Source organism: Sphaeramia orbicularis, chromosome 9, assembly GCF_902148855.1.
Source record: "Sphaeramia orbicularis chromosome 9, fSphaOr1.1, whole genome shotgun sequence".
Taxonomy (NCBI): Eukaryota; Metazoa; Chordata; class Actinopteri; order Kurtiformes; family Apogonidae; genus Sphaeramia; species Sphaeramia orbicularis.
The window spans coordinates 53,437,660-53,451,926 of NC_043965.1; the positions used below are offsets into that span (position 1 = coordinate 53,437,660).

Genomic DNA, 14,267 nt, shown 5'->3' on the forward strand with positions numbered 1-14,267 from the left:
CGATGCAATAACTCAGTAAATATAAATGATATCCAGTGTAAATTTCTACAGTCCAGCCCTGATGGGGAGATGACCAAAACATAATGTCCACATGCTGATCAGGATCTTCTTCTGAATCCGGGAACTTATGGAAAATTTAACATGGGCTCTTATGGGGAAACAATTTCAATTGTCTTCTTCTCCGAAACTCCAGTTCTGATTGACTTCAAACTTGGTATACAGCTTCTTTATGATGATGTCAACACAAGGTATTAAAATTATTTCGATCCGGATCTGATTCTGGATTTGGTGCAACTTTGAAAAATTTTCCCATCATAACAGATAGGAAGTGGATTGATCCAATAAATCAGTATCAATGATATCAAGTTGGAATTAGAATTTTTTACAGATCGGATTGGAATATGAGCAAAACATGGGCTATTTCTGTAATAGAATAAATACACATAACTGGGTGATAATAAATGGCATCTGGATACATTTCCCAAAGCTTTTAATTTGGCCGGTAAGATACAGGGCCATTGGTCCCATTTTTATATTTTAATGTATTTTTGTGCCTCTGTCAAGAGTCGGTTCATGTGTGAATGTTGTTATTAAAGAAATGAGTTTTGCCTTGCATTGCTGATTCAAAACCTGTAGAAACACAAAACTTCTGGATAGTGTGTCTAGGAAGGAAAACTAAGTAAAGTTTAGACACTGTTTCTCTTTAGGAAACCAGGAAACTGTGACTTTAGGAAACGATGACACATCACTGTGGTGTATTCTTGAGTGGGATTGCCTGTCCTGTCCACTAGGAGGCTGGGACACCGGTACACCTTTATATAAAAGGTCATGTTTGGACTTTTGCCTTCCTTTATCTGTAGGTTAATAATAAGAAGTGTTGATTCTTATTGTCTGTGATCAATGAGCATTTGCTCCTCTCTGTCATTCACCCATACAGAACTGGGTAAAAGGACATTCGTCTACTCTGCTCCTTGCACATGGAATATGTTGCTAAAAGACTGGAAACCGACTGAACTGATCTCCATAAATGCTTTTAAATCCATACTCAAAGTGCTAGAGACTAACTCAATGACTTGCACTTGTTTTTCAAAGTTTGACTTGTCCTGTACATTTTTGTATGTTGTAACTGTATTTCATCTTGGCCAGGACTCCCTTGAAAAAGAGGTTCTTAATGTCAATGTGATCTTTTTTTTCCTGGTTAAATAAGGATTAAATAAAAATAAAAAATAAAAATAGGACTGTAATTGATGAAGACAGTGTGGAACTGTTCCATCACTTCCAGGGAACACATCCAGTTCCAGTGGAACAGCTGACTCTGTATGTGTTCCCTGTTTTTGAAGACAGGAGGCTGGTGTTCATGTCCTGTTTCCGAACACAAATAAATGCTGTATTTACTTTTTAGGTTAGAACTAGGTTAGCACAGTCTTTTCCTAACCCTAAACCTTTAACCACATGTTCATTATGATGTTGCCACAGCCTAAATGAAACAATTATGTAGTATTTTATAAAACTCTCAGCAGTATATTGTGTACATGTCATTTAGGGAGTGAAAGGAAATGCACCTATTCATTTGTTCTGTAAAGATGTGTTGATCTTTATTCCTCCTCACTGAATAATGGGAATATGTTTGCTCCATTGCCCAAGCACCTATGTCTGATATTTTAATAGCTCTGAGTACAATTTCAACCTTCTGTCACCAGTTTCCATGTCCCTCACACTTTGTGCCTGTAGCGAGCCGTCGTCTCCAACAGGAGGTGTCCCGGTCAGAATCGGAGCAGATTCTTATCTATTATGTGAGGGCATGATTCATGAAGGCACCGGCAGCTCAAGGAAAACCAGTCCTGTGACACTTTCTCCCCTGCACTGTACACAGGGCAGCAGCTACAGAAGGACAAGGCGAGCTTTAAGCCGGTCGCCCCTGACAACCGTGATAAAATGGCCTTCCTTAACTAAACTCGTAAAGCACAGGGCAATAAAACTCAATCTTCTGTAAAATCCAATTAAGTCATTATCTGACTGATTGTATCTTTAATTGAAAACAGAAGTGACAGTAAATTTCTGTGATATATCAGGATCAATCGATACTGCTGTACAATCTAGTCTCAAGAGGTGATTTATAATGTCAAAGCCTTATAGGTAACTCCACATTCTTCTCTCTAAAACCACTGGTGGATGAAATTAAGAGTAAGTGCATTTCATAAAAAAACAAGATGGTCACGTTATTGATTACAACAGATGGGGCAGAATCCAATGAATGTTCCCACAACACAGCAGAAAGAAAATACAAGTAATTTTCTTTGTCTGTTTTATATTGTTGTTCCCAGCACACAATCACATTTACACTCCATCACTTTAGAACGTTTTTATTTCCTCAAAACTTGTAGCGACATAAACACAGAGACCCCAAATTACTTTTGTTGCTGTCTTATTCAAATACAAACACAAATAACACTTTCAAAGCATGCAGTTCAAAATGAAAGTCTATAAAGCATAGGAAACACAAACAATATGCGGTACAGTGTCGTGTACTAGTCAGCTTTTGCAAAGGAAAGAGAAAAAAATTTGCACTCTATTACTAATTTATTTTATGAAATAAAATGAGGGCAGAAAAAATGTTTTCCAGTAATAACCATTAGCTTTTCAGTGTTAAATGTCACAGGAATGGGGCCAAAGCCTAATCAATTAAACATGACCTTAGCAAAGCTAAAACCAACACTTTTACTGTCAAGCAAACTTTCAATTAATTTCTTCGATCAAATACTTGTTTGGTGTGTAAAATATCCGTGAAACACTATTATCAAAGGGCCTAGATGTGTTAAAATTAGTTTCTTGTCCAAAAGAAGAAACAAGCCATCCAAGAGTCCATAGATGACTCCAAAAATGTTTACATTTCTAAAATTAAGCATGACAGAGCAGTCAGTCTTAGTTTTTGGAGCCCTTTTTGCTTCAAGTTATCTGTATTGTTTCAACTCTATGTTGCTGCTGCTAATTCAGTGCTAAAGGTGTACTTCTAAAATGTCACACCTAAACGCCTGAGTGCACAGCATGCACCTTGTGGATTGAAGGGGTTAAATATACAATAGACATGCAAATTCTCTGAAATAAACAATGCCACCAGATCAGTGCCATAAATAAGAAGCCAGTGCTCATCACATGCCAATGCAACGGAGGGAAACATGATTCATGTCGAACCCGTCTGTTGGAATCTTCTCCCTCCTAACCTTCCAATTGTACTGCAAAGGATGGCTTTGTGTTTCAGACTGGGACTCCAATAAGAAAGGCTCTTTGTGGAAATCTTTAGACCCCACGAGTCTCCTTCAAAGAATACCGAATGATGTACTGGGGAATATGAGAGGAATAATTACTAACAAAATAAAATCACAAAAATTATGATGTAACTTTCCAGGAAAAATAAAGGTTATGCAAAAAGTGTTCATGGCGTTTTAGTATCTTCAAAACCTAATATTATCTCCAAAATGCTGTTGTTAAAACAAAACCTCAATAAATGCACTTCCACTATAAGTGATGAGAGCAAAAATGCAGAGCAAATGAAGTGGAAAGAAAGCACATATGGAGCAGGAGGTCAGTGGTTTGTTTTCAGATGTTGCCTTCTTGTGGATGCTATGAAAATGATTTACATTTTATTTAATATGGGAAAATGGGGCAAGAACTATGAATTCCAAACACAGTGGCAGACTTCCTGTTGGGTGTGGGGAATTTTGTAAGGTCACTACTAATGTTGACGTGAAACTTCATGCATGAGCTTCAATTTTAAAAGGATCTTTTGGGCGTTACTGAGCTGTTTGTCACACTCATGAATAACACTCATACATTGTATCATATTCTGTCACTTAACATTTAGTCTTTCAAAAATGTATTAATTCCTATTGAAAAATTAAAAGCAATAACAATGCTTAGAATTTCTATAAGGCCAGTGAACTATGCTTGGGCATAGGAATTATCTAAATATATTACGCAGATATCTCAAATAAATCCAACAGGTTTCTTCCACAGTTTGATTCATTCACAATTTCATTATAAATTGTTTTCATTAATTAATTCATCAAATGTTTTCTTTCTTGGTCTATTAAATGTCAAAATGGCAAGAAATGTAGTTCAATGTTTCCTAAACTTGAAGATGACATCATCAAATGTCTTGTGTGTTTCACAAGCCACAGGTATTCAGTTTACTCTCAGAGGAAGAAAGAAGCCAAACTATAAAATACTCAAACTACTTCTTTAACCATCTCCAATTTCAAAAGCTGAGAATCAGAGATTTTTTTTAATTTACTTTCTTCCCTTAAAAAATATCGGAATTAATTATCAAAATAGTTGATGATTAATTTAATAAGCATCGACAAATCAGTTAACGGAATGTTACAGATCTAACTGAAAGTATGACAGATATTTACTCCATTTGATGACAGGAATACATGTGGATTTTGTACTACCATCACTTTTACTGTTAGTGCATTGGAAAGGGCTAATTTAGTGCATAATATCAAAAGAAAGAAACATCACAGCTAAAATAAATCTATCACAATATTGATGTTGGCTCCTAACATTATTATTCAGGAAGCTGTCAATCTAGCTCAATATTTTGCCCCTTACTCACAATCAAGACAATTATTAATTGCATATTTTAGTCATTGTTTTGCATTGTCAAAGCACTCTCCACATATGTAACCTAATTTTTAAGTGTGCTATTATAATATTAGAATGTTCTGAAATGTTGCCTCTTTTTCATTTTCTAATCACTTTGAAGCAGGATTGAATAACAAGAAAATTAACTGCTAAAACAAGAGCTAACAACACTCAAACGACTTGTAATCTCAGTAATGTCTGCAAAATAAGAGAACAAAGAAACTTGTGAAAGTCAGTGAACTGTTCAACTGTCTTCCAAGAACTGCTTAAGAAATCGTATCATGTTTCTGTTGTAAATTTGATCCTTAACTTCTTTATTTGGTGGCACTGTCGTCGATGATTGAGCTTAAGGTGAAGTCGGCTGTCCCACTGCTGGCCTCACACTCAGCCTTGACATCGGCGTTAACCAGGGAGTTGATGGAGTGGCAGGTCATGGTGGAGTCGTGGCTGGTGCTGATGCTGCTGGGTGAGAAGGCTGCAGAGGAAGGACACACAAAGTCCTGCTCAATCACAAAAAGTAGCCTAATTCACTGTCACACCAACTAACACTCCAAAAACAAATCATTAATTCAATTCAGTTCACTTTTATTTGTATAGCCCAATATCACAACAAGGTTGCCCAACAAGGCTTTATAGAATTTGAATTGATAAAAAACACAATGAAAATAAGCAAACAGTCAAATAATTAGTTAGATAAACCATTAAACATGAATAAACCTCCAATAAACAAACTTTCTAGTTTATACCCTGCAAACTGTCTGACCATCTACAGCAGACTGTTATGTGGGACAATACAGAGAACCTAGAACCTAAGGCACACAAACACATACAAAAATTAATAAGAAATAAAGTGATAAAAATTCATTATAAAAACAACATCCTTATTTTGCTGATGTAAAGTAAGCAAGAAAGAAAACTGACTTTCTGAAATTGCTATAAATATAAAAAATAATCAGATCTTTTTTTGATATTCATACACATCCCTGCCAATGACTGTAAAGTGTATTTGGGTGAGACTGGAGCCAGAGTATTGTCTATTTCTATCAGGCAGTATCTGAGATGCTGTTTTGAACAGCAGTAAGAGTTTGATTCACATCTAAACAAAATCAAACTGTACGAAGGTCTGAATATATATACATATAATAAGTGGATGTTCACCTAGATGTTCAGGTTTGTGAGGCATCAAATGTGTATTTTGGCAATACCCATCTTGGTTATTGGAGCCGGAAATGATCATAATCAGATAAGAGGGCGGAGTTGACCAGTAGTGAAACTCACCAAGCTAATGGTAATTTACTGGAAACACAGACCACACTGACTATAAAAAAAACACACTAATTTGCACCAGTTGACAGACTATACAGTCCAATATAAAGTTAATGTACATAAGTTCAGGTCAAGTTCAGGGTGGCTGTGGCTCAGTTGGTAGAGACCAAAGGGTCATTGGCTCCAACTGTCCACGTGTCGAAGAGTCCTTGGGCAAGACACTGAACCCTAAATTGCTCCCAGTAGGGCCTGGCAGCGCCTTGCACCCGCCCACTGGTGTATGAGTGGTGTATGATTGGTGTATGCACTTTGGGCACCATGAAGGTGAGGAAAAATGCACTATATAAGTTCAGTCTATTTACCATATTATAAGCTTCATGACAGAGTGTTTAGGAGTCTGTACTGTGTAACTGTGCAACAGCTGTCTGCCAAGAATAAGTTCCATTAAATGCTTCCACAAGTCCTTCAACATAATCTCCTCATGCAGTCATGCAGTCTCTCTTAGATCAGGAGTGTCAAACATGCGGCCAAATCCAGCCCAGTGGAATGAATTTGTGAAATGCAAAAATTACACTGAAGATATTAAAAATCATTTTAGTTCCACTTCACTCAAGTGGGGTCAGATCAGTAAAATACTATCATAATAACCTATAAATGATGACAACTCAAAAATTTTCTCTTTGTACATGCAAACATTTTCACATAATTTTACTGTATTTACACTAAAACAAACTATCATTTCACAAAAACTGTGAATAATCTGAACAAATACAAACAACCTGAAATGTCTTAAAGAGAAGTGCAATTTTAACAATATTCTTCCTGTTATTAAATGTTTTGTGTATTTGTAGGTCCACTGCGATCTGTACGTTGTAATGTACATGTGGAAATGATAAACTAAAACACAATATTGTTAAAATTGGACATATTTTTCTTAAGAAATTTTAGTTCGTTTATGTTGTTCACATTGTTTTAAAAGATAGTTTGTAGATGCAAACATTTTCATAATGTATTTACTTTTTTCACTCTAAAACATAGAGGAAAGTTTGGAGTTGACATTATTTATATATTATTATGTTATTATTTTACTGGTCCAGCCCACGGCAGATCAAATTTGGCTGAATGTGGCCCCTGAACTAAAATGAGTTTAACATCCCTATCTTAGATAATCTCTTAGCAGCAGCCCCGTGTTTGAGTTTAGTGACCTTTACTTTAGACTTTACAACCTTCCTTTGGACCATTGGAGCATTTCTATCTCATCAGTTAATCCCTGAGAGTGCATGTGTCAAACTTGAAGACATTTCCACAAGGCATTCATGAGCATGGACAGACATGATCACAGAAACCTTCACCTTCCGGCCACATCAAATCTTTTCAGTTCATCCAAGTGCACGTTGGTCAAATCTCAATATATTCCATCCAGAGATACTGCATTTTAAATGTTATGAGGACCGACAACCTGATTTACAAACAATCCTTGTTATACATGGGCCATGGACACATCTGAAAATATTTTATTCAACAGAATCTTCATAGATCTGACACAGCAGAGAAATGAGCTGTAATAATAATAATATTAAAAATGGATTAGACTTATATAGCGCTTTCTATGAACGCATACTCAAAGCGCGTACAGAGGATCCATTATTCATTCCCTCACACATTGTCCCTCTGGCGGTGGTAAACTACATTTGTGTCCACAGCTGCCCTGGGGCAGACTGACAGAAGCGTGGCTGCCAATCTGCACCTACAGCCCCTCCGACCACCACCAAACATTCACACACCAGTGTGAGTAGCAGCACTGGAGGCAAGGAGGGTAAAGTATCTTGCCCAAGGACACAACAGCACATGGACAGAGCGGGATTCGAACCGCCAACCCTTCGGTTATTGGATGACCTGCTCTACCATCTGAGCCTGAAGATGGCACTTAAACCCACCTGTTCCTCTAAAAAGCCACAGTCTTAATCATGTATAACTTCAAGATTTATTACAATTTTAATTGACGGGTTATATAAAAGGTCACCTAACATAAAAATGTCAAAGCCGTGTATTGTACAAGGATGACAATATCAACATAAGGCTTTAAATATTTTTTTTTTTTTTTTTTCCTGTTGCTTTTGGAACTTGTGAACATTTGGAACCAGCCTCAAATAGAAATTCAAGAAACTGCAGGCTTTGCCATGAATTTTTAAACCTTGTCATCAGGTCTTTGTATTTAAATCTCCTTAAATTGGACATTGGTAAAATACTACTTCCTTATCTTCAAAGAAAAATTAAAAAAAAGCATAATGAAAAACATTCAATTGCAGTCCCTGTATGGCAAAGTATATTTATGGATATAAAAGAAATATAAATATCACATCTTTGACAGGTTTTGATCTACAAATCTTTTTCTTGGATACTCCTCAAAGTCATTAATATGATAAATTCATATTGCATCGGGAATAGGTATACAGTACCGCAGCACACATAAAATAAATATGTCTACGCACTATAAGGAGAGTAAATAAAAAGGAGGAGAGAAATACTATTGTGAGACAGACATAACAGCAGAGTCGTATCATCAGCACTTCACAATAAATGGGCAGCTCTGTTAGTGCTGGGTTCACCTGATATAAATATGACTGTACAGTAAAATGATTCTTACCAAAGCACAGGATTTACAGCAAATTGAATCAGTCAACAAGAGGGAAGACAATGAATGCAAGAGAAAAGCATAAGGTATTTTACAGTAAACATGAAAGCTATGTGCACCCAGTCATTTTAATACCAGTTCTACAGCTGCTGCACACACTAATAACAGTGAGCTGTGCAGCCATTAGGCTGGTTAGCAGCAATCTACTGTATTTGTACAGCCACCCACATGTTACAAATGTCCCATATTCATTCATCTGGACCTGGCACATACGGTTCACACTGTTTTGATCTCATTTGTAGCTTCCTTAAAAAAACTTGTATAATGTTTGAAGTGGCTCCTTGGCTTTAGGTGAAACAGGTCCTTGAACAGGTTTAAAGATACCTCCATCAAAGAAAATGTCAAATACATGATATACTACTCATCAGCTTTAAGCAGTAAAACAGAAGGCGTCTTTGTAGTATCTGAATGGAAAGTGTGGATACATACTTTTTTAATTGCTCCAACTAGCTTCTATTTGTCTAGAAATACTAAGGACCCCTTACTTACTTTTTTGGATAGACAACAAAAGCACTGACATGGCACTGGTAGTTTGTCTGGTGAGAGACAAAAACAATACTGTCCTGACAACATCTGAGGAAGCAGCAGTATGTCAGACTAGTGTGCATCATGTAGGGTGAGAAAAACACTACACTAACCGATAAGATTCAGTGTGTCTGGACAATGTGGTTCACATATAGAGGTTTCTGAAAGCTCTGTCTGGTTTCTACACTCCACATAGATGGATAGAGCCTGTACTAACCACTGGCCCAACATTTTTAAGTTCCCATCTCATCTAATTGCTTAACTGAAAAGAATAGTTTTTCTGAAAAGTTCAGTGATGTTCAAGTTGATAGTCGGTGGCCCAAAAAAGGTGACAAAACATTACCTATCTGCATGTGTTCCCCTTGTTGGGAAAAAGTGAAAAAAAAAAAGGTGGATAATTTTGTTTTCCAGGAGTCATTCTTGACTCATTTGCTTTTTATATACCCTTTAATAATTCTACTGATGCTCTTTTAAACTCCTAGGACCCACTGTCCACATTTGTGGACAAGAGTTTCACAACTTTATACCAAAAAAAGAAAAAAGAAAAGAACACTGTCCATCATAAAAGACATTCCAAAAAAATTTTAAAAACTGCATCTGAAAAAAACTGTTGCATCATGATCTTTCCAATATAGGCACTTACTTAATAAAAAACAAAAGAGCTTGTACTTTGCTGAAATGTCCTGGGTTTTAGGAGGTTAATAAGGATTCCAGTCTTAAAGAAGGTGAGCTCTAGGGCAGACAGGTGTGGTCACTGAACTTATGGAGCTTCAGCTTGTTGAGTAAAATATTTTTTTTCATTACAGTAGTACTGCAGTTGTGCATGCAACATTATACTAGATTTAGATTTAGATTTAATTTATTGGTCCCCGTGGGGAAATTCATCTTCACTGACTGAACATTACAAAAAAAAGACAGCAACATTATACAACACAGATAACAACAACAACAGTAGGGGCAGACATAACAAAAAGAGACATTGATGAAATGACAGTTAGCAGACTGGTCAGCCTGTCAGCGGGGCCTGGTGTTTAGGGCAGCTATGGCTGCGGGGATCAGGCTTTTCCCAAGACGGGCCCTCCTGAATTTTAATGTCCTGTACCTGCATCCTGAGGGTAGTGGGATGAAGTAGCGGTGTAATGGGTGCGTGTTGTCCTGGACTATTGTGTTTGCCATTCGGGTGATGGATCTGTTATTTAGTTCTGTGAGGTTGGGTGTGGGGAGGCCAATGATTTTAGCAGCTGTATTTGTGACTAACAACATTATCAGAGAAATCTGTCACAAAAAATATTGTATGAACTTTAATTTTACCATTCCTGCGAGTGAATGGTATTATAAGTAATCCCATATGTGTTTGTTAAACATGTTGAGAGATAAAATGCAGTTGAGGCATCTACAGTCACCCAAAAACCAAAATGATATCACACTATCTACTTGTTTTAAACAAGCTATGGCTATGCCTTCAATCCTATTAGGTGAACATGACTACATAAAGTACCAGGACTGCAGCTAATTCCTGTTTTCATATGACCATTAAAAAAACTGTAAAAACAGCCACAACTGCCTAAACCTTAAATAACATTATTATTTTACATTCCTGATTATCAAAAAGTGTCACATACACGTTTACTCAGAATAACCTTGTGATCATATTAATATTGATGTAAATAATGTCTACAGTTACCCAGAATCCTGTGCCTTCATTTGCCTTATTCAGGCTAACCCTGGATCTCTCTCTCTCTCTCTCTCTCCCCTCCTCCTCAGTAGTGGGAGGGAATAAGAGGAGTAATTTTTCTCCTCATTAACTTCCTGATTGGTTTCGGACTCCAATTTTTCCACGTCTGCAGTTTGTCACCAATTCCAAACTGGCAGCCCAATCGTTAATACTAATGTTTGTGTAGCTAAGTGCACCCAGCTCTTTTCTTTCCTCCCCTGTGGTCTTCTTGTACAGCAATAACAGCCTGTGGGTGGGGGAGAGGGGCTGTGAATTAGCCCTCTCACTGTTAATTCTTCTCCTGTTCATCAGCAGGAAATCTATGATGTAATTAAAGGCTGAAAGCAACTGGACGTGTTAGTTGCAGTGGGGATGTTAAATCACGACACAATGTGGTACACATGTTTTCTGCTGCATCATGCTGTCTCCTGCTTTCTTGTTTAATATAGATTAATGCCAATTGAAACTACACAAAGCCCTGTTCTCAATTAACCCACTCATTAATGACACTGGAGCTACAACTAATTAAACATTTAACACATTATTTACATTGTTAATACTTTGTTCAATTAAATTTAGTGTGAAAATGCCCATCACAGCCTTGCGCAGTACATCTTTAAATTGTTTTTTTTTTTTTTGTCTTTACGCTATTCAAATTGAACTTACAATGATATAAAATCAAAGTAAGTCTGCAAAAGCTGATACCAAAAAAATTTGACATAAAAAATCAGAACAAAGATTAAATATAGATTATAACATCTCCCAAGAAGGATTATTACTCCCATTTGTTTTTTTCTGTGAGCAAGATTATTTCCAGAAACTTGGTAGGATAGGTTGGTAGGTAGCATTGGGAAAGGATGAACTGTTTTGGAGGACATCCATAATAATGGGGGGGGGGGGTATGGAAGCGATTAGTTACCATAATCAATTGTTTTTCTTTCTTTGATACTTGAAAGTTAAATTAGAACAGAAAAGAATGGAAATTACATCACCAAAATTACAAAAAGGGGGAAAACATAGGTCCTAGATTCTGATGTTCATGTGATTCCATAATATTGTAACATGAGAAACAGATTTGAGAAGTGTCACCAATTCCCTTAGTGGTGGCTCATGGTACGACAGCAAAAAGCTAAGCTGTTTTACAGTTTCTGAAAAAGTTTTATATGTATTTTCCAATTTCTGAATGCCAAAACCAAGCCTTGTTGACTTGTACATGAATCTAAATCTATTAATATATCTGCGATTTAATGCCACTGTTTCTCTTCCATTATCACCTGTCACTGTCACTAGTGGTCAAACTGTCCTAGTCTAACAGTTAACAGCTTCTAGTCTCACAGCTTCATTAAATCATTACAGACAGGTACAGTTCGTAAAATTTGTAGATAACGTTCCACTTTGGTTCCAGGTTTTCAAATGTTTTTAATGTCACAAGCTACACCAAGATCTTTTTTTCTTACAACACTTATCAGTCTCAATACATTCACACTGAACATTCGATGTTCAAGTCTTTGAGCTATGAGAGCACAATGCTACTGATACTGTATGTTACTTTGCCCAGGCTTTGCCTGCAGCAGATACACAAAGAGAGTTTATTCTGTTGAATGAACTTTTGCCCTTTTCTCGTCACTCATCACTCTATATAAGATTTCCAAACTCTTAAACAGTCTTTGTGTGGAATAACAAAAGGAATCTTTTTTAACCTCCCACTTGTCCTGTTAAGAGAGGGAGTGAATGAATGAATGAAGGTGCAATCATTTCTGCTGCTGCCAAAGAGGCAAACAAAAGCCCAGATGTGAGGACATGGTAATTCAGTCTGATCTACCCAGGATAAGCTCTTTTTCTGTGGTTTCATACTCAACACTCATCCACCGTACACAGAGGTCATAGGGGTAGATAACACTTAAGTAAACATGCACGCACAATTTTGCATTCATGTAAGGTGAGTCAAGTCATGAGTGACAAGATGTAAAAAAGGTGTTTTGAATTTTCAGTGGTTCCATAATTTTAAAAATATATATATCATTAGAATATGTGTAAAGCATAAATAACGGTGTCCTGCATTTGCTAGATCACAGAAACCACATTTTAAGTCACAAAGACAACCATCAAATGTGCAAAATTAGTTTCAAAATTATAGCAAATAATCAGTATTCTCTGCTCTGACATGCTGAGACTATGTCCACTGAAGGTGGAGAAGCAGACAGGACTCACAGTACAAAGGAATGTACTGCAAGGGAGGCAGCAAAGTGGATTTTAGCCACCAAAAATCATTATTAGTTCACTGTTTGCTACATTTATAATGTCTGAAGCAGCACCAAAGGTGAGATAAAATTACTGTTGTTTAAAAAGGAGCCTGGTGACTTTAAATGAAGGACAGAAAAGAATTTTGTCAGTTGTTGTTTTTCTGTCCACAATGTCTTGTTAATTATCACTACTAAAAAAAATATATATTTTGTCAGAAATGGCTGTCTGACTGGGGTGTCCACTTTAACAGAATATTCATTAACATTCACCAAACAAATCACAAAAAACAGAAAATAATAATGATCTGAAAGCATGTTTAAAATAACTGATTTCATATTTTTACTCAATGAGCATAAGCTTCTCCATATTCTAATTAACAGTGTTAACATGTAGTAGTATTTTTGTTAAACACTCCCAACTCATATTGTTATTGAAGTATTGAATGTTACCTCACATTGCAGATTTTCCTCGTATCACGCAAGGGTAGTGTGTGCTTAAACTAATCCAGTTTTTACAGGTATCTACAAATACAATACATTTGGTTTTATTAACAGTAACAGGGTACATTATTGAACTTGTAAGGCACTACTACCATCTGTTTCTCCAGACTGGGGACATGTTGACAACAATAAAATGTATATGAATGATAGCTGTCTATACTGTAAGCCGTTAAATTAGTTATGTGAGGAGTAAGGATTTTAAAGACAATCAGGTTGTTTATAATTTGCAAAATAAAAGTTACCAAAAAAAAAAAAAAACGCTTTCTGACTTGTGAGTGAATGTGTGTTGGCCATGGACAAGAGCACTTATCTGAAACTAATACTGAGGGGGGGGAAATTCAATCTTAAAAATGAAGAGTTGCCTGTCACATGACAAGGCTAGTCTGGAATTAAATGGCTCCCATTAAAAATGATACGAACAGTGTCTAAAAAACTGTTCCTGGAAGGTTTAAGAGGGTCCCATATGTGTCCATCTGAGGACACCCCTTGTAGAGATGGACGCTTACCACTCTGGAAGGCATATGAGCAACTGGCTCGTCATCATCAGGCCAGCAGCAGGACTTAATGACCCAGAAAACTCAAAGAGCAGGCAGGCAGCCTTTAAATACTGAGCAGTGAAAGGTGGAGGCTCCTGCTCCTCAGCTGATGTTCACAATACAGACCTTCACCCTCAGTTTCA

The 14,267-nt window shown here is 36.7% G+C and overlaps 1 protein-coding gene across 1 annotated transcript in view; it reads right to left on the minus strand.

Moving 5' to 3' along the window:
• Nucleotides 1-4,958: 4,958 nt before the first annotated feature.
• Nucleotides 4,959-14,267, minus strand: part of LOC115425657 (doublesex- and mab-3-related transcription factor 1-like) — a 38,470-nt gene continuing 29,161 nt past the window's right edge. Inside the window, exon 7 of the mRNA XM_030143334.1 lies at nt 4,959-5,119. Within this exon, the coding sequence (XP_029999194.1) occupies nt 4,959-5,119 (161 nt within the window). The remainder of the gene's footprint in view (nt 5,120-14,267) is intronic.